General features: G+C 37.8%; 1 protein-coding gene across 1 annotated transcript in view; it reads right to left on the minus strand.

The window, feature by feature from the left end:
• Nucleotides 1–21,893, minus strand: part of CPS1 (carbamoyl-phosphate synthase 1) — a 118,782-nt gene that overhangs the window by 15,575 nt on the left and 81,314 nt on the right. The window contains exons 23-32 of the mRNA XM_037138622.2: nt 20,639–20,704; nt 20,139–20,202; nt 18,173–18,354; nt 13,000–13,194; nt 12,510–12,577; nt 10,766–10,841; nt 7,196–7,273; nt 4,540–4,647; nt 3,511–3,600; nt 1,980–2,150 (exon numbers count right to left, since the gene is read on the minus strand). Coding sequence (XP_036994517.2) covers nt 1,980–2,150; nt 3,511–3,600; nt 4,540–4,647; nt 7,196–7,273; nt 10,766–10,841; nt 12,510–12,577; nt 13,000–13,194; nt 18,173–18,354; nt 20,139–20,202; nt 20,639–20,704 — 1,098 coding nt within the window. The remainder of the gene's footprint in view (nt 1–1,979; nt 2,151–3,510; nt 3,601–4,539; nt 4,648–7,195; nt 7,274–10,765; nt 10,842–12,509; nt 12,578–12,999; nt 13,195–18,172; nt 18,355–20,138; nt 20,203–20,638; nt 20,705–21,893) is intronic.

The following is a 21,893-nucleotide window of genomic DNA, read 5'->3' on the forward strand; positions in this document are numbered from 1 at the left end:
TGAGATATTAAACTGTTGTTGACACCTCTTAACAAGCTTTGAAAAACATTCTGCTTGGAAACACATTGGCTCAGAACTTTCGTAAGAACTAGAACATCAATAGGAGTGCTTCTTTTTCATTTATTTTTATCAGTGCAACTCACTACAGAACCGAATTCTTATTTCTTGCATATATCCCTTTATCTAGTCTAGACTGTTCCTCCTGTGAGTCTCACACCCATCTAAGGTATCATGGGAATTCTACCCTGGAGTCATTTCGCTGGGTCACCTTAGTCAAGTTACTGTACATTCCTGCACTCCAGCTTCTCTGTACCCTCATCTGCTGATAGCCACTCACCTTACCAGGGCTATATTAAAACTGACTATGCACAAGTAATTTGAAAACAGTAGATTCCTGTACAATAATAACTAGGAAAGAAGTAAACTGGAAGATCCAGTACATTTTGAAAAATGCATGTCTATCCAACCATATTCTTTAGTGGAAAATTGTTTTATATGTGTGTGCATGTGTATATATATGCCTATGTCTATGAATAAAGAAACATGAATTTGAAATTTATGTACAGAATCTTTGGTGGAAAAATATTTTTCAGGACCTTGTTGGTCTCAACAAGATTTTTGTGTATATATATACATATATATACACATATATATATAATATATAATCTCCCCCATTGAAAACTTGAATAATTTATGTTTTGTCATCATCTCCAGGGTCAAAATGCCACCCTCTCCCAACATAAAAAGTGACATTCTATTTCAGTGCACTATAAAATCTGAGGCATCCTAAATTATTAACTTAAGTAAGATTAATAAAGATTTTTTATTTATAGCTTCGACTTAAAGCTTCCACTGTAAAAGAAGCCAGAATCTCAGCTATAACACAATTATGGTTGAGGTCACCTATAGATATAGAAATGGAAAACTTTTAAAGGCATCTAAAATATGTGTCATAAATATATCACTCGATATAAATAAATTTCATGTGTGCTTCATCTAAAAACTTCATATATATTTATATAATACCTCACTAATCCTGATGCTTGTCCAGTAAAGTAGTTTGGTCATAAATACTCTGTGCTTGGACACACAGAGGCAGCTAGAGAAGTTCAATAGCTTTATTACAAGTTATTAGACATATAGTGGCATATATATGTATATTCCAATTATATATATAATTGGAAATTAGTGAACAAAAACTTAAATTTCCTTGGTGACTCTTCATAAAGGTGCCAGCAATTTCATCACTTTCACAGAATCACTGTGAACAGTAACTGCTCTCTCAACTTTTCAAATGGAAAATTGTGCCATTAAAGAAAGTAGGAGCCCTGGCTGGTGTAGCTCAGTGGATTGAGCACAGGCCTGCGAACCAGAGGATTGCGGTTTGATTCCCAGTCAGGGCACATGCCTAGGTTGCAGGCTGGTTCCCTGCAGGGGACGCATGAAAGGCAACCATACATTGATGTTTCTCTCCCTCTCTCCTTCCCCTCTAAAGATAAATAAATAAACGAAATCATTTTAAAAATAAAAAAAAAAGTAAGTAGGAACTAAGCGATGGTGCCCAAGGCAGTAGAATTTAACCAGAAGGAAAGACTTTTAAAAGATGCATGCACTCTTGAAGTCTTGGCACATTTCAAAAATGGCTCAATTCAAGCCTTGTGCTAACAATATATGTCCATGATTTCAATTTGCCAACCAAACCGGTCCTATAGTCTATCAGCTGCATACACGTAGTTATAATTCACTCGGCTAGTCAGTTCTGAAGTTGAACGATTCTAAATGATGTTTTGAAATGCACAGTAGTTCACATAAAGTTGACTGTAGAGCACCTGCATTACATTATTCAAAGAAAACATCATAATTTCCTAGTCCAGCACTTCAGTGAGAAGGTTCATAAAGTATTAAGATTCTTTTGATGAAAAGTTGCTCTTCTTCCTTGGAACTTACAAAATGACTAATAGATTTTTTTCAAATGTTACCTTAATCGCAACATAGTCCGCAGGAATGATGGGACGCTCCAAAGTTGGAAGGGGATTCTCATCAAAGTTCTCTCCAATCATCACTTTGGTGGCCACATCAATGAAGTCTACCCCGAGAGTCTTGGATACAAAGGGGAAGGACCGAGATGCTCTCAGGTTACACTCAATCACCTGGAGAGATAAAAAAATCAAAAGAAGAGATGGAATGGTGAGGACTGATGACAACAATATTAATGTTTCCCCCAACAGCTAGGGTCCAGCTGTTATTGACTGGGGACCAGCTCTTGTTCTGCCAGCTTCTCCCTTCACTCCCACTGCTTCCACTTTTGCTAACTAGTGTCCTTTCAGTCAGTATCTTTGAAATCTGGCTTTCTCCTTTTCACAATTCCACTTCCTCACACTACTGAGAGACTGACATTAATGCAGAGCTTAGAAAATCTCACATTCGTACTGAGAGCCTTTCACTGGTTTTCACTGGCCATCAGATCAAGGTCTAGTCCTTGATGCCTTCTGTCCTCTTGTCTCTGTGTCTCTCTGTGTTATCTTGTACCACCTTCATGGCCCCAATCTTACTTTTCAGTTTACCTTGCACTATTTTCCTAGAAAAACATGATCTTACTAAACTGAACTAGTCACTATCTCCTAAAATGTGTCAAATGTTCTCATAGATGTTCCATGTCTAATGTCCTCTCTACCTTCCTTCCAGCCATTCTTTAAAATCCATCTCAATACCCAGAATCTTCCTTGAAATTTTTTATAATCCACTTAAAACCAGACCAGACAAATGACACTCAGATACACATATGCCAGTGCACATGTGGGCACGCGCGCGCGCGCACACACACACACACACACACGCACGTGCAAACCAGCAGATACACTCTCTCTCCTCTCTGACACCAATGCCATTTTATTTGTACATTATTCTCACAGCTATTACACTCTAACTTATGCTCTGGTTATGTATGAATTCATCTTGTTCTTGGTCCTCACTAAATGGAAGATCTTTGGGAACTGAGGCTGTAGTTTATAAGTCTTTGTAATCACCCTATGACTTTACATAGCAGATGCTGAATCAATAGTGGTTACTGATTGGTTAAATGAAAAAGACTAAACTAATTAAGACTAACCTAGTTAATTTAACATTTAAAAAATTTTTTTGGTAAATGGCATAAGTAACAGCTTTCTTTTCTGTGAAAATAGTGAAGCAAAACTCCAGTGAATTTAATGTATCACTATTCTACATGTTCAGATTATTTTTTGATAGTCACTGTATCCATCTATCCTATGCTGTAGACGGCAGCCAATGACCTTTCCAATGGATCAGAGTACTTTACAAAGCTGCAACTAACATACCAGTGCCACTAAGGGCCTGCGTTCCATGCTGAGAAACATCCCATTCCCGCTCACTAACAGCAGCAGGGCCTCAGTTGCACTATGGCCGCGTTTACAGTAAAGGTTACTAGAGGGACACAAAACAACATGACCTAACACAGCAAGGTGTCCCCTCAAACACACTGGCATTTCTTACCATGACATCATTTCCTTTGACAAGAAACTGGACGTTGAATGGGCCAGAGATGGCAAAAGCCTTTGCAATCTTTCGGGTAGCATTCTTCACCTAGATCAAAAAACAATAATATAGTGCTAAGAGTGTTCATTAGGTATAAACCAAAAAAAGTTACAGAATCTTAAATTTATACTTCTTTCATTTAACTTTACAGAAAGCTCCATTTCCAATAACGATAATGAAACAATAGCAGCCACCATTAGACTTCTATAAACAAAACAATAATATGTGCTAAATATTCACAACAGAATACTGGGGTGAAAATATAACTACAGGATTACTTCTCTGCAAATAAATGCTCCTACTTACAATGATATATTCTGGTTCAACTTTGAAGGTTAAATAAAATCATTTGGGTTTAGTTGCTTCAGGACTAGAAACTGAAGACCAAACTCTATATCAATCTAACGGGTCACCTGCTGAGAGGCGCAGGCCGCAAACTTATGTGGTATTGGAGAGACCAGACTGATTTCTTTTCTGTGTTTTCCTGTTGCCCTGGTCTCTGCAAGGGTAGATATTATGGTTGGAAGGAAATGGCGTCTCTTTGTGGAGAGGATCTTCGTGCCACATTCAGGAATTTCTGTGTCCTGTAGCCAGAGCCAGAAGTTCTAGGGGCAACTTGGAGACTCTGCCCAGCACTACAGAATCAGAAGCGGGGGCTGGAGTCCAGGGCTCTGTACTTGAACCAGCTCCCCAGGCGGTTATGAAGCACAGTGAAGTCAGAGAGCCACTGCACTCACATACAACCACATGGTTCCTAAGGGGCAGTGAAGAAAAACTGTTATCTTTAAAACACCCAGCTGATACTCTGGTTTCTCTTCAGAACAAATAAATCTTTCACCTTTTTAAAAATACCCAGCTGACTCAGAGCAAGGAAGTTCTTGTAATAATGAAATTTTACCTGGGGCATGTCCAACATTGCTACCTAGCTTTAAAAACTGTTTTTATCTTTGCTTTTTTCCCAGTTGACTTTTATTTGTAAATAATGACCTTTTCAATGGCGCCTTGGCTGACGGTCTGTGTGGGCAGCATCAGAGTTGCGTCTCCCGAGTGGACGCCTGCGTCTTCCACGTGTTCAGAGATGGCGTGGGAGATAACCTGGCCAAAGGAAGATTACAGGAAGTTGTCAGGCGCCTACTTCAGTGCAGCTGTAGCCTTGCCCACCCCTTTTATTACAACAGATGCCTGGAGCATTGGCCAGTTTCTTTGCCAAGTCCCAGATGAGAAGAGCAGAAAGAGCGGCAGGCGTGAACCTGTCAGGCCTCCCTGTGCAGAGACAGACTGCCTCAAGGGGAACCCAAGAGTGGCCGAGAGCTTACCTCCCTCCTCCATTGATTAGAATGAGGATACATAATAGGAAAAGAGGACAAGTAAACCAACTCATATTGACATTGAAGAACAGAGAGAAAACGAAAACATTTGGGAGGCACTAGAAATATTTTTATCTCTTCCTTCCAGGCTAGGTTTTAGACACTGTAAAGGAAAAGAAGATGGGAGAAATGACTATCTAGCTAGGTAAATGTCGTAACTTAGGTGAATGAGAGAAAACACTTCAGCTCTAAAGATCAAGAGCTCTTTAAATTGGTATTTGAGAGAAGAGAGAAGCAAAGGGAAAATACACTTGTTCCCTTTAATAAGTAAGGAAACTAAAGTAATATAAGAATAAATAACTCCAGTACAGATGACTACTGTCCTCCTGTAGTCAGAATAAATAACTTCTGTACAGGTGGCTAAGGAAAGATTTTGAAATTTTATCGGTCAGATTCTAAAGTTTATGGTCTCAATCACTATATAATAGGAGTGTCAATAACACATCTTTTGGAAATGATAAAGCTTAGAGTAGGGGAAATAATTGGGTGACTATAAAAGACATAAACTACAGAGGAGATTTGCTTATCTTCTGATGTACAGATGACTTAAAGCAGAGTGGTATTTGAATCTTAGTCCTCCTTCTGTCATTTCAGTTCTGTGACCTGGGCAAGATGTTGTATCTGCTTAGCCATGGCCTCTGATAAGATGGGAATAATAATAGCATCTGTCTCAGAATGTTTGTAGAGATAAAAGGGAACACAGGCCCGGTGTCTGGCATGATATTTAGTGCACAGTAAGCACCTAATTTTTTAGTAGTGTCTAGAAATGAGGAGGCAGTAGCCCAACTGAGCTCTGGAAATATCATCATTTATCTGAAGTGCTATGTCTACTTCTGAGTGTGACTCATTACAAATAAAGTAAACCATCTGGAACATGTCTGAAAGAGGGAGGCCAGGATGATGAGCACTGGTCTATGGGAAGAAAAGCTCAGGGCAAGAGCTTATCTGGCAACTTGGAGCCAAGTCAGACCAACTCCACCAGCTCAAAATTTGAAAAAAATATATAAATTTTCTAAGCCAGACTTACATTCCCCACTTCTGCAGTGGTGTGATTACATTTCTCTTTTTTTTTAACTCAGTCTCAAACAGATAAAATATTGAAAAGGTAGAAAAACTAAACTTGTGCCCTACAGCTCTGGAAGGTCAGAAGGTCAGCAAGGAAAATCTGAAAGAAGCAGACCTTAGTTCCAAAAAAGGAATATGTGAGATGTCAAAAAATAAACAATTCAAAATAACAACAACAAATATATATATATATATATATATATATATATATATATATATAATCTTGTAACTTTTTTGTGTTCTGCATCTCTAAAAGAGTAAATAAAAGACAAATGATCACCTTCCAGAGATACTGTGAAAAAAAATTCTCATCTTTTGGAGGGTGTGGGGTTAAAATAATCAATGATTTCTAAGGATGCTTGCACTTAAGATCATACGATTCTGTGGTAAGAAGTCATTATTACTATACAGATATATTTTTTCAAAAAAAACCCCACATCACTTCAAACTGGTAAAGTGGAAGTCAAAAGAAAGAAAAAATATTTAACATCTTCAGTAGTGTTTTGGAGAATCTGCAAATTAGAAGTTGAAGGTCAGCCTTTTACATTCCCTTAAGGCAAATACAATGACAAGGACTTCCTAAAACATAACTTCCTGTATTTCCAGATAAAGCATAAATGTCTGAGTACATAATGAGCAAACTGAAGGAAAGCCGTTCTGCATTCTCTTTTCTCACTGAAGTTGGATGCATTAATTGCATTAGCAATATGAGATATGGTATCATAAGCCAATTTTATGTTATTATCATTATCCACCCTCCTCTGTTTGGTTTTGCCTTTATTAACCCAATAAAAAAAGGCCGATAGAAAATCAAGAGAGAAGAAAAACTAGGGAGTCAATCAGGAACTTCAGAAAGAAAAGTATTGGATGTTTTCATAATATCCACTGGAACATAAAAGGAAACCCACAAACAAAAGAAAATGAGAGAAAGTCAATTCAAAAAGAACGATGAGTACAGGATGATAATTAATTTTGAATATCATCAAAGAAGAATTCCAACAGTCTGAAACACAGGAAATAAGGTACCCATGCCACTTCGACTGAATTGTCAGTGAATGTGAATTTTTTTTTGACTGAGCAGCTTGTCCATTATTATTAGAAACCTGTTTTGTAGAAATCATAAACTTGAATCTGTGATGTTTCAAAACTGCCAAGAAAAGAAATGTTTGACGTGAAGACAGGAATGGGAGAGATGGAGGTAAAGAACTCACTCTTCCTTCTTTGCCAACAGCATCCATTTCCACTTCCCGGGCCCCTTGAATAAACTTTGTCAGCACCACTGGGTGTTCCTGTCACAAAGGAAAGCGGGGCAGAGCGTTTAGCTGGAACCATCGGGCTGTGTCAAGTAAGCCGGGTACCTCGAGTAAAGACCAGGGCAATACTTTAAGAGAATTCATGCTAAACACACTACACAAACTCATTAGCCAACTTGTTTTGTCAAATCTAGGCCATTCTCTGTTTACGGTGAGACAGAAGGTATTTCTCTGAGTTTAAGTACTCGGTGAACTGAAAAGCAGTTTTGAAAGGTCAAACATAGACATCTAGGTGAGGTAGAGAAAAGAAGGGACTTGCAGAAAGGGCAGAATGGGATTCTTTTTCTGTTTCCAGAATTATAGATATCTTATAGAGTGAAATATTTATTAACAATTATATATTAGTGGTTCAGGTTCTTTTTTCTACACTTATCTTTTTCATTTCTAAGTACTACAACTTCCTATATAAGTTCTCTCTATAAGAATAATAAAAGAATTTAGAAACAAAGTAACTAGCATTTTGTATCCATTTTTATTAAGCCAAAAATAAAATCCTCAACCTGGAAATGAATGCCTTAAACCACTCCTAAAGTATGACATTTGCAATTGTGAGATCAAACATTTTTTTACTAGTCTTAAAATGTCCTTTTCTCAGCGATTTCAGCTCCCCATCATTCTTGAAGTTCTTCCCACACTCAGTTCCTTCCTGACAGCACTGGGATGCCCTCCACAACCTGGCTGCTGCTGCTTTTTCCAGATGGAATGAAGAGGTTGAAGGAAGAGCACCAAGACTGGGGTGTCTCTTCCCCACTATGCCCTAGGCACCAGCAACCCACACCACTTGCCGTCTCACAGATAAACTGATTTGAGTAGCACAACAGCACCCACAATCCTGGACAACTGAACACATTAATGAAATAGCCCTTATTATATTGAGGAAGCAAATTTCTCAATACATTTCAATCTTATGGCAACATTGTACATTGTTGCTTATACTTTCTTCCTTTGGTCTCCATGAATCACCCCTTCGCTCTTGTTTCTTGGACTCCTTCCAGGGTCTTTCTTGTCCAAGCCCTTACATGCACTGTTCCTCTTTTCTCTGTCTTAAGTGCTCCTTTTCCTCTATATTCTCTCATTGATGACTGCTTCCATTCTCAAAGCTTCAACTAAAATGGTATGCTATTTCTTTTCCAAATCCATATTTACATCTCCATCTTTAGCTGTGACCTTGATGTTCAATTCCAAACCTATAGAACCCTCTGCTTGTAAAGCACGTCCACATGGACTCCTCACAGACACCTCCCATTTAAAAGTCAGAGATTAGAAATATGATTTGCCCTTCTAAAATGCCTCCTTCTCTAGTGGTCTCTGTTTCCATAAACGATACCACCATCTCTCCAGTTGTTCAAGGCAGAAGAAACTCAGGAGTCATCCCATGATCCTCTTTGCCCCTCCACCTCTGTCCATCCACTCATTGCCTTCAATATATTGCATTCCCATTGCATTCTCAATATTTCTAGAGCACATGCATTTTTTCCACCCTACAGTCAGTGCTCTGGCCCAAGGCACTGCTGTCTCTACCCTGAGCTACAGCAACAGCCCCCAACTCCTTTCCATGATTCAGTCTTGCCCCAGAATTCCCTCTCCATACTACAGCAGAGCAATCTTCTTAAAATAGAAAGTATGACTAAAATTCAAACTCATTGTAATGACTGACCAGCTCTTCTTTATCTGCTCCTCATCTGTCACCTTCTCCACCAGGATTCCAATCAGACTTCCCACCACGTTTGGAGCCGTAGCCCCATTGTGAATGCTTGGTTAGTTTCTAGAAACTACATGCCTTTTCTCAAATTGAGATCTTTAAAATGCTGGTCTTTTCTCCATCTCATACCCACAGTGTAAACCTTTTAACTGTGAATCAACCGTTTGGAATCACTTTCAAAGTCTCTTCTTTAAAAGACCAGGGAATAGACTCCAATACTTTTGCACTGTACCTCGACATCATGTATATTTTTTTCTGTGGCAATGCTCATTATCTGATGTCTCTGGCAAAGAGAGTCCTTCATGAGAGCAGAGACTTATCTATCTTTTTATGAGAGTACCCAGTCCTGAGAATAATGCCGTTACATAGCAGGTGCTAAATATGAATGAATGCATAAATAGATAAGTGACCGATGGGGGCTGGTTTTACTCTAGAGCCCCTAAGTTGAGAACACCAGATTCTGCTATAACTTGATTAGGACACTTAAACCAGGAAATACCTGTTTAAGACATCCCTATTACAATGCATTTATCCTGTAAGTGTTCCACTCATATGCTAGCAGAATAAAAAATATTTTTAAAACATGTTCTGTCTGGTAGGTCCCCTATGAAATCCAGTGTTCCAGGCAAAAATAAAAAATAAATAAAGACAGGGTACCTGCTTCATCACTCACACGAGACCAGCTAGATCTAGCTGCTGGTTCCTCCAAAGAGGAGTATGGCAGGCCTGTCGGCAAAGAATTAAATCAAGGGCGGTCTGTCTCACTGCAGGGCACATTAATGACAACTGGCCCGTTAGAGAGATTCCCTCTCCGTTATCTGACTTTCACACATAAGTGAATTCTAAATCCACTTGGTTTTCTGTTTTTTACACTCTTTGCCTCTTCTCACTCCTTATCTTTGTCCACTCTCTTCATTGCCTGAATGTCCTTGGGGCACAACTATCTTGCAGAAGGGGCGTCCAGCTGCATGGGTGCAGGAGGGGTCCCTGCTCTTTACTCCACTTGGAATTGCCTTGGATTCCTCAGCTCCCTCCACATTTCACTTGCCTAACATCAAAGCTTTGTCTATAAGTTGTGCTTTTTCTCTCTATGTATATATTTTCAGCCACAGCTAGCTTTGGAAAGGAAAACACTGCTTTCATCCACTCCAGTACAAGGTGTGCAGATCAATAACCCCACTAGCTGAGCCTTAATGGATCACACTGAGGTAACATCGAAGGAAAGAGTCAAAGCTGGGGCCGTGCAGGGTGGTTGTGAAACCACCACAAAATTATAAACATTTTCATTTGCTAAAATGGAATGTAACCACATGAAAAACACCCCTAAGTGAGCAAAGGGACTTATGGTTAAAGTGGCAAGGTTGACTAAGACAAAGTCTCTGCAGATGAGAATTAAAACTCAGGGTTGCTGAGTGGGGCTGGGCGGCCCTGAGGTTACAGAGTCCAGGGATAACTTCACTAGCGTCTCACCCATGATCGGACAGGGTGTTTATCCAACCTGGCTCCTGGAGTTTAAAGTTATATAAATCTTTGTTGTGATCGAATATACACTGATTCTCGTCTTCTTCAGCTAACCCTGGAATCTAAATATAGTGAAATGCATTTGAGTTTCTTCATTCCCCACCTGTAGGAGACTAGTAATTGGAAATGTTTTTTTTTTAAAGGGGAAAACCGTCCTAAAAACATTGTGTGAAAAGAAAAACAACAGGTGAAATAAAATAGTAATTAACAGAAGTCAATGTCCACAGAAGGAAAGGAGACACTACCTGAGAGACTCTAGTGGCTTCCTCTAGGAACCTTTTCATCTCATCCTCGGAAAATACCACATTCATGGCAGATCCACTGGGAAAGGAGGGGGCGGAAAAGAAGTCAGTTCCTTTATCACTTTGGAAGTAAAGCATCCTAGACTTGATCGCTTCTCTGAACAGTTCCAGGCTGTTAACACCTCCAGTTTTAGTCTGGGCTAAGTAAGAAGGCATCTTTTTTCTAAATTGAGACTTTATTCCATTTAATTAACATGACAACGGACCAAAGTAAACAGTCGCCAGAGCTGGGAATGAGGAAGGGGTGGAGACCTACAATAAACCCAAAGAAAACCAAGGTAGCTCTAGAAATGTTACACCCCCCCCCCCCCCCCCCCCCGCACCCATGGTTTGTTCTTTCTCATTTACTATTTTAACTCTCCACTTGCTTCAGGTAATTCTTGAACCTTAGTAGGATTCCTCCAAGGACCTAGTTTCTCTAACTCTCTTCAGTGTTCATTACCAAAAACTGATCTTAACTCATAGGTTCTCGGTCAAAATAGGGCAGTCTACTTCCTCTACCAGACTACACAAGAGTTATTTTTTAGAAGGATTTGCAAATACAATGTAAAGTATGTGACTGAAATGTATTCAGCTGTGTCCTTCTTTCTAAACAGTTGAGAAAGAAGCTATCTAAAATCAATTTACTCTGCATTTTGACACTGTCAAAGTGGAAGAGAAGAAAAGAAGAAGGAATGAAAGGAGGGTAATAAATAAGGAAAAAAGTTACTTTTCACTTCCTTTTTAAAAATAGTATATTTTACTTTTTCTACTCTTATGAAGCTCTGCATTAAAAAGGTTTCAATTTCTTCATCTATTTAAGACAAGAAAGCTAAGGTTATAATGCTGATAATCTGTAGTATAGGAAACTAGAATAAAGATATAAATAAAGATGAGAAAGGAAATGCAATAGTCAAAGCTGTTTTCTGCTATCCTCCCTTAAAATGCATGTTTACATTAACTTACATACTACCTCAAAGGAGTAATGTTATTAGACTGTGGTTTATGCAAAATGTCATTTAAATAAAAGGAAAGTTTTCCACCTCATTTGAAATTTTTCATTATTTTAAAGGACCCCATCTCAAATTCCATTTACACTTTTTAAATTGTGCACAGCAAATTGTGTTTCTCTTATTATCCCCCATTTGGTGAAGAAGCTCCTTACATGTGGTAACATCTGAAGAGAGGAAGTGATAATTCACACCTTCTCCTTTGATGATAGATCTTAGTCTCAAGGTTTAATATAGAAGATTTTCACTGCCCATGCCCCACACCATTATAATTCATCTATTAAAAAATGTGATTTCAGAAACTCAAAAATTCAAACTAGAGGCATCGTCGGAAGGTACCGAAGATAAGCTGTCATTTCCAAGTATTAGAAAATAGATGCTGGGGCAAGATACCTTCTTTGTGTGGTTTTGGTTTTACATTTTGGTTTTCTTTAATTATCCTCCTCTCTAATGTAAGACTATTTCCCCACTGTTTGGCAAGGATATGCCCTGGGGCATCTTCTGAGATGTAGGACTCCCTGAAGGAAAAGCAATAAACTGAAGGACTGTACTGGGTCCTCAGTCTGGCTGTGGAGGTTTGGGGATTGTTAAGGGATTTACAAATTACTATGTAAAAAAAGCCTAACACTATTAGCATACAGTATACAGGTCTCTATTTCCCAATTTTTTCATTGTTGTTTTGGAAAACAATATATTACCTCAAAACATAGGAAGGTCTCAACAAGCAGGGGTAGCCCACCGACTTCGCAAATTCCAATGCTTCATTCTGATGAATAGAAACATCAACAAAAATGTATGAATAGTTTAAGACATTCAGTGAATAGTATCAATGCAGAATGGTATCGTTACAAGAAGTAGTAACCCAACTCTTTTTATTATTTCTCTCAAAAGACACCATTAAAATGTAAATTGGGCACTGAAATACATAAAATTTCTAGCTTCTAATTCTAAATATCAAATCTAGTTCAAAAAGAGTTTGAACTTCTTTTCATTGTCTGAATCTTAATGAGAATACTCCTATCAATTTAGAACCAATGTTTAACTGCAATCATGGAAATACAGCAAGTTTAAATTCACTAAGCACCATGTGTTCTATCTGCCCTACAGTAAACACCTGCAGTAGTTAACATTCAGGTTACAATTCTTCAAAACAGAACATTAACAGCAGACATGTATTTCTTTCCTTACCAAAGTGTTAACAGCTTTCCAGGGGGCCTGAGCCACCTTCAGCTCATCTAAGACCGCTGAAAAGATGGAGCGGTCCTCAGCCCTGTCGATCTGCAGAGGGCTCGTGCCCATAATCTTAACCCCATTCTTGTGGAGAGGGACTGCCAGGTTGTTTGGGATCTGGCCTCCCACTGATATGATGCAGCCACTGCATGCCTGGAAAAGATACGTGCAACATCAGCCACTGGGGTGCCTCGCATGTGAATAAAGAACTCTGTGCTATTACAGCCTCCATGTCCTCACTGAAAATGATTAACTTGACTGTGATGGTTTCATTTCTTCGATCAATGGATGGTATTAAGTTGTGCCACAAAGATATCGACCGACTTAGTTCTGACTTTCCATGCACTTACATGCTAAAGTCTATGTAAGATCTCATACAACTACACATTATTACCATGTATGACTTCCAAACAATTAAATATAAATGTGTGACAGTTGCATGAGTAACAATTAGAGAAAGATAAGTAAACCATTGAATAGATTTACCATGTACTCTACACTATAATTAATTAAATCTCGGACTACTGTCATAATTTCCTAAGTGGATACAGAGATGTCCTTCTAACTTTTACCTCTCCTGTTCCCCTCCACACCACCCCTCGAATTCTGATTAATCATCCTGCAAGTAACTCCTATACTCAGAGCTCTCCAAAGGTGCTCACCACTGCAAGGATAAAGCATAAACTCATTACCATGAGAACAATGAAAACTTTTCAATGTCATCTAGCATCATTTCCCCTAGCCTCAGGCAGTGGACTCTCCCCCCTGCCCCCAGCCCTGTGCACCCCCACGGGTGAGCTTTCTGTTCTGCTTCGCCTCCCTCCGCCATCGTGTCCTTTCTCTTTTTCTCCTCTCCCTTATCTAAAGTCTAACAATCCCTAAACTGAAGTCTAGTCTAAACCCTACCTCCTATTTTAATATCTTTCCTGCTTTCCTGCTACCTTGGCACCTGTTTACAGGACCCCATAACTGCTTCTTTGAAGCCTTATTTTCCTATTTGCCTTAGAAACAGTCCTGAAATCTTTAACCTTAATGTCCCATTAAGGAGCAGCCAAAACTTCAAGATTAGAAAAGGAGAAAAAAAACCGCAAAATATCCATTTTTCTCAGAACTGGTGTTCTAGTGGTGAGGGTGGATCAGTGTGGAATGTTGGGAGCTGGACTTGAAGTGGGAAGTCCGTTAGCATCTTGGTTACCCTCTTTCAATCTGCCCCTGAGGTTCAGAAATCTTGTCTATAAAGTTAGGACAATAACACCTGCCTACTTCATAAGGTCACTATGAAGATGATACAAGAATAAACATTAAAGGTTTTATACAAATATATAAATTATATTATTGTTAAGATTAGAAAATATATCTGATAGCCCATTGATTTTGACATAATTTTTGTTTTCTTTAATGACCTAGGAATGAAAAATTAGAATTTTTGAAGTGATAGAAATGTACCAAATGTATTTGATCATTATTTGAAATTATTCTAAAATACTCTTAAAAGAAATGAATGTAATTTCTCTCTGATGATAGAAATTATAGTTCTGCCTAAGCAAACACCTGCGATTGCATGCTTCAATGGATTGCAAACAGTATTGAAAATAATAATCCACAGTTCTGCATATTTATAAATGTACTTTAGCTACTTTTATCATCATTTGTATATTCAATACACATCTTCTAAGAACTTTAGGAAGAATTGTTCTCTTTATAATAATATTTGTATTTGCATATTTCTAGCTTATTAAGTGTTAATATTTTAAAGGCTTAAAAACTTAATTTCTCAATTAAATGTATACAAAAATCTCTTATGTTAAAAGCCTCAAAATAATCTTGAAAATTAAGGGAACAAAATTTGGAGTTAATTAAACTAAATAGGAACTTAAAGTTGAATTAAAAGCCTTTCATTAATAAATATACCAATAGTATTCAAAATAGTGGCATGAAACTGATCTTTATTTTTCAAGAAATTAACTTTCAAGATAATAATACTATAAACTTCTACAATTTACTAAGATTGTTACTAAATACCCCTCTGAGGCAGTTATTATTCTCTCCATTCTACATCTAAGGAGACTGAGGCTTGATGAAGGTAGAGTGACTCACTCGGATTTCTTATCTAACAAGCACGGAGTCAGTAGTTAAACTCAATTCTACATACTACGAAACAGTGCCTAACTAATATACCAAATCTGAATCTAAGCTGCATCTTAAGCTGTTTTTCTAGCTGGTTTCAGAGGTGATTCATGTTAAAGAATACAAGAAAAGCTATTTCTAAAACACTGACTTGGAAAAGTGGTAGGTAGAAAATCTTTCACTGGCGCAACCCTCTTCTCGTGATTTGACCTCCAAAAATACAGATAATCACTGGGAAGATAGACCATCCTCACAGGAATGGTCAAGAGTAATGGTGTAATGGTGTAGGGCAAGTTTTGCTCCTACAGCAGAAGGAATTGAGTAGAAGAGAGTGTGTTTTGTAGGGGACTTAAGGAAGAGCACCTGGTACCTCACAAAGCTAAGTTATCACCATCATAATCACTTAACATCTAAATAGCTTCAAGTAACTAATTGAAACAAAATATTCTAAAAGTTCAGATATTGTTTCACAGGTATCTAAAATCTTTAGCCTAAACTAATTCCACTGACTCCCAAAGTTTCATTGATCTCTTATCGAAATTTATTTGTATCTTTATCACCCAACTAAGTTTTCTACTTTTTCAAACTATCACTCAGTTGATGTCTGCAGCCAAAGGAATATATCATCATAACACTTTCTGTTTAAAAAGCAAAAAAGCAACAACTGGGAAGGAGATTTCAGCATTCATAGCATCCCCTCTCACTCAAACTATGGTCAGGGCTTTCCTTCAGAACAAGGAGCTTTACTCACAGGGCATGTCACTGTTTTCCCTTCTCCTTAATGCTTCTATGTTTTCTAAAGGTTTTATTTATTTATTTATTTTTAGAGAGAGGAAGGGAGGTAGAAAGACAAGCAGAATAACATCAGTGTGTGGTCGTCTCTCATGCACCCCCATTGGGGACCTGACTGGGCAACCCAGCATGTGCCCTGACTGGGAATTGATCTCACAACCCTTGGGTTAGCAGGCCAGCACTCAACCCACTGAGTCACACCAGCCAGAGCTCCTGGATGTTTCCTTAGTGTGCTCCCTTGATCCCATGGAAACAACTTTGGTTTTGAACCAGATCAAGAGACCTGGACCAGGAGACTCATTGTACCCTCTATCACCTGATGTGGCTCTATATCCTTAGAAAAGTCTATTGCCCTTCTCAGTGACTCAAACGTGTGCTTTTGGATGTGCTCCCAACTTTCTGCAATTTTACTACTGAATGCCTCAGTGCCTTCAGCCTCACTAGGGGCCTCCAAGGTCAGATGACAGTTTTCTGAAGATTGAGGAATACTTTTTATGAGAGACGGTGGAGCCTGTGGAGCCTGCTATGAGGATATATACACAACAACCTCATGAAAGGAAGCATACACACACATCTATGTGCATGTGTGTATGATCCATGTAATTTCCTGAGAATACATCAATGGCATATTGTCCTCATGTACTCCAGGACAACATTTAAATCTACCTTACTATATATAGTAGCACTTTAATTGTCAATTAGATTCAAAGAAGGGCCAGTTTCTTTTTTTCTAGCACACTGAATTCAGTTATAGTAAAAGACACCCATTAATATTTCTGTGTAACTATATCCAAAGGCAGTCACAGACATTTCTAGTCTTTCCTTAAAGAATTCCTGGGGAAATAATTAATTATGTGTAAAATGCCTGCTGCTACTGCCTGCAATGCTTATTAATGTTTTTAAACAATTACATAACTTTTCACATATTTATGTCATGAATCCTAGTTTTATTTTAATGCCTTGAAGGCAGAGACCTGGTTTTGTATTTAACCTGGCATTTAAAAGGTGCTCAATAACCATTTGTAGAATGCACTTATTCTGATCCCCACCTATGCCTCTGAAATGAATATTAAGGAGTCATTAGAGACACCATGTTAGAGATAAAACTAAAAATTGTTCATATTCTACCTAATGGCTCAATTTTGTTGTACTAAAACATTAGTAAGCCAGATCTACATAGATAAGTATGATGGCAATACATCCATCTTAAATTTGTCCGTTTTCTTTTTTTTTTGTCCCTTTTTCTTTATACTAATAAAATCATGACATAGTTCTAGCACTACACTTTATACTTGACAATATAATTTCAACCACAAATCACACATTACCTTCATGGTACCTGCATGTAGCACATTTTTACACTCATATAATTCATTAACAAAAAAAAGATAAAGTGCAGAGAATTTAAGCCACTTACACAAGTCAATGAGTTCTCATTGACTCATTGACTAGAATTGAGGTATTATTGGTCCAATTCAGTATCATTCTTCCTAAGTGGCCAACTTTTACACATTGGGATGATTTTCTGTGAGAAGGAATTAACTGTAATGACATCAAAAGTGACAACTTCTGGACATCACTTTGAAATCTTCCAGTAGTTATTTTTTTAAATTTAAGACAATTTGACTCATTCTACAGATGCACAGTAACCTATGTACAGTGAAGATATACTCAAATTAGCAGGCAGTGGGGGCACAACTGTAGAAAAATGTTATAAAAGTACCAGAATCATTTGGAGTGGACTCATCAACCTTAAACTGAAGACTAATGGCTTCATCTGATAGCACAAAGAATTGGCTGGTCCTTTGTGAACAAGCGGCGCCTCCCCTCAGTTCATGAACTAGAGAGAGACTGCTTATTGTATGTCCAGATGGCCAATTCAATCATTCTGCAAAGGATTTATTGGGGTTGTCTTGTACTAGTTCATATGTGTCTGGCACATGTTACCAAGAAGAGTTTTTAGTATAGCTGGGATATTGAGAAAGAAAAAGTGAGTTCTATGTGTAAAATAATCACCCTGAGCCAGAGCCTCGAGAATCTAAGGCCGGGTCATTCTTTTTTGAGCTTTCACTACAAAATGAGACACTAGAAGTCACCGGCAGCTCTTTCTCCTGAGGGGAGCACAATATAAATCTACATACATGAATACACATATATAAAGTGTGCACTGCCTATATTTTTCCTTTTTCTTTTCTTTCTTTTTTTTTTTTACCTCCTGATGGTAGATGTCTAGGATTCTTTCCAAAGACAACTCTTCAAAGTACAGTTTGTCACACTCATCAAAGTCTGTGCTCACGGTCTCAGGGTTGCAATTCACCACCACAGTCTTCTTGCCAAGTTGACGCAGTGTGCGGATACTGGAGACAGCACACCAATCAAATTCCACACTGCTGCCTGCAGAGACAATGAGATTGGAAAAAGGGATGAGAGAAGCATGAAGTTACAACACAAAGAGAAGCATAAATGTATTGCTGGTCAGTTTAAGCTAAGGAAGCCAATGCCCTTTCAACGCTTCAATAAAGCTACATTTACTTTATTTGTACCTTCTTTTCCTCTTTTTCAATTCCATTTTTAAAACTCCAAAATATAAATATCAGATCCATTATGTACACAATGTTAATAATAGGAAAATCAGGAACTAATTAAACACCAACAGATGGGCCTGTTTCATGTGCTAAGTTCTGCAATAGATAATATCTGTATCTGAAGCATACAGAACTTCAAAGTTAAAGGGAGATACTTGTAATGATTTAAAAAATAGAAATTTTTACTGAAAATAAATTCAAAATATTGACCTTTGTACACGAAAGTGGTTAAGTTGGTGATCAGAATACTTGAGTTCTTGTTTCAGTCCTTCCACTTACCCTGCTGTCTGAACACTAACCCCAAAGATCCCTGAGGTGTCTTGGAGCTCTGACATATCTTCATTGATTAGAAAGTCCTGTCCTTTCCAAGCAGATTCTTTTAAGCTTGGCAAGACCATCCCATGCAGAGCAAGTGACCTTCTAACAAGTAATTTGAAGTATAATAATGGTCTTAAATGTCTCAAAATATCACGTCCACTGGGATCCCAGAGAACTGAAAGTTCTGGGATTTGTACTAATCTTTGACATTAGGACTTTGTCTCCTAAAAACCGTTGTCAGAATAAGTTATGCAAATTTAGTAGCATGTTAATTCTCACTATCAATTAAGTTTAGATCTGATTATCATCTTAGCTAGTCTTCCCTGGGCCTGAGGGTGATGCAAAATTGTCGAATGAACTAGATAAAATTTGAAGAAGAAGAAAAATAGGTCTAGGAAAGAAAAGGGTAGGTCCTGGTGACAGTGGTAGTTAGGCCAGTTAGCCAAAATAAACTACAGTGGTAAAGATCTAAATGCTTTTATTCTCCTTCATGATTTGGCTAAAATTTGGTAAACTAGCATATCCTGAAGCACTTAGTTCATTGTAAAAGCTAAAATACACTACACTGAAATTAAGCAAGAAAGACTATATACACTTAAGTTATATATTTTATCATTTCTATTTTAGAATAACTTACAGAAACTAAATGTTAAATACACTTATTGAACAATATTGTTGTCTATTTACTGTAAGTACATACTCTGTAAGTATAACAGATCTCAATTCATTATTAAATATTCACTTGTAAGTGTCTAGGGCAGTTTGAGATAATTTTTCTGGTGAGACTGTTTTAATCAAATTATATAACACTCTATGTACCAATGAGAAAAGCTCTTTGCATTTGATATCAACAGATATCACATTAGGTCAGATTGCATCTACAAATATAATCCTGGCTGATGTACAAAGTCCTTCCACCAATAGAGATCTTTGTGAAATATAATGGCAGGAGAGAAGAAGTCAAAGTGTAATTCATTCTTCAACCCCAGTGAGAGGCTCAGTTTAGTTCATGAGGATGAAAATGATTAGGGACGAAATGATGAAATGAAAGGAGATGGAATTTGTATTGGAGGCTGCATTTGAGGCCACTTCCACCACTTAATAGCTGCGTATGTTTGGGTTTTATCTCTCTGAACCTCAGTTTCCTAACTGGCAAAATATTTATTATGACAGCATCTATTTTACATGGTTTTTAGAACACCGAAATTAACATGTGTGAAAAGTACTATATAATCAAACTGTAAAGCCCTATGTGAATAGAAGTTATCACTTTACCAATGTGATATGGACCACAGCCCAGCACCATCATTCCATGCTCATCAAACTTAATATCATGCTCCTGAGAGAGAAAAAAAAGATGTGAAAATTATGTTATTCTTCCCTCCTATCAAACTCTGTGTCCTGTCTCTGTGTCTTTCTCATTCCTCCTTTTGCTGACATGCATCCTCTATTAGTCTGGGAACCTCTAAGTATAAAGTTATAAAAGCTCTGTTTATTCGTAAGAAAAATAGGTTCTATAGTTTTTTATTAAATAGTTAGTACAATATGGTATAGCTGTGTGGTTCATATAACCATTGCCCTTGTCTTTTTATTTTTTATTCCATTATCTTAAGGCAGTTCATAAAAGAGGAGTATAGAAAGACATCATTACAATTGATCCTCCTGATGTCATTTTTATTATCAGGATCACTAGAAAAGATAAAAATTTATATTCCCCCATGTGGACCATTTACTAAATCTGAAGCTTTCTGATATAGCAATGTGGCCACTCTTACCTGACCATTGTAGGTAATATAGAGGTAGTTTGTTACTGATGGGTATTCCGCAGCCAGTGTATCAATCTGCAAAAGATAAATAAACAAATAAATAGATAAATAGGAACTTTTCTGCTCCTTTTGTTTTCATCTCTTTTTGAAGAATGATTGTGGATTTTTTTGGGGGGTGCATTTATATTTCTTTAATGCCTATTACTGCCAAATATAAAGTCAAGAAAATGGTATGTACAACCCAATTGCTTTCTAATTCTGAAAGTGAGAAGGGGAAAAAAACAATGACAACTTAGTTATCTTTTGAACAATAATGACAACACACATCCCAGAGCATCACTGATCCATTATGGTAGTACCTCTCATGAACATAACCAAATGACCATATAATCAATGGGTTACCACCATAGCTGGTGTAGTTCAGTGAACTGAGTGCTGGCCTGCAAACCAAAGGGTCACCAGATTGATTCCCAGTCAGGGTATATGCCTTGGTTATTGGCCATGTCCCCAGCTGGGGGTGCATGAGAGGCAACCACATGTTGACACTTTGATGTTTTTCTCTCTCTTTCTCTCTCCCTTCCCCTCTCTCTAAAAATAAGTAGATAAAACCTTTAAAAAATGTCTTAAAAAATCAATGGGTTACCAAGAAGACTTACTCAGTCAGGCTGTCTAAAGAAGCTGCAAATAAACTCTAAAATCAGAGCACAGTGATCTATACATAAGGATGCTTTGGGTTTGCAAGTGAATGCATAAGATTTAAGTTGCCTATGGCAATGAGAAATCAAATGACACAAATTTCATAGATGGGGACATGGGAAGGAGACAAGATTTCATTGAATGGAAAAAGTAAATCAATTCAGCTCAGAAGGGCTAGGAGCCCAGCTTAGAGAGCAAGAATGTGGGGGCTGACAGGGTAAGCTAGTGTAAAACAGGTGAGAAGGAAAAAATAATAATTGCTGAGTAGCAAATATTCAGCATTAAGCCTGAGACCTAAGGGTGTGCATGTGCCTGCCCCCTGAGCACACGGGAATGGTCAATAATTTTAAAGGACACAAACCAGCTGGTGGTACTTTAAGGCAAGCCATCTCTTCTACTAGGGGAAAAAGAAAAAAAAACCACAATCATATACCTATGAATGTTCTTGTGTGAGTGGCATGAATACTAGATGAGCTCATTATGCCCAACCCTATCACAATGAATACTAAATGAACCATAATGATGGAGCACTTAAAATAAAGTATTGCCTTGTAAAAACTTAGTGCCA

Source organism: Artibeus jamaicensis, unplaced genomic scaffold (assembly GCF_021234435.1).
Source record: "Artibeus jamaicensis isolate MK-2021 breed Jamaican fruit bat unplaced genomic scaffold, CSHL_Jam_final contig_1015, whole genome shotgun sequence".
Lineage (NCBI taxonomy): Eukaryota > Metazoa > Chordata > Mammalia > Chiroptera > Phyllostomidae > Artibeus > Artibeus jamaicensis.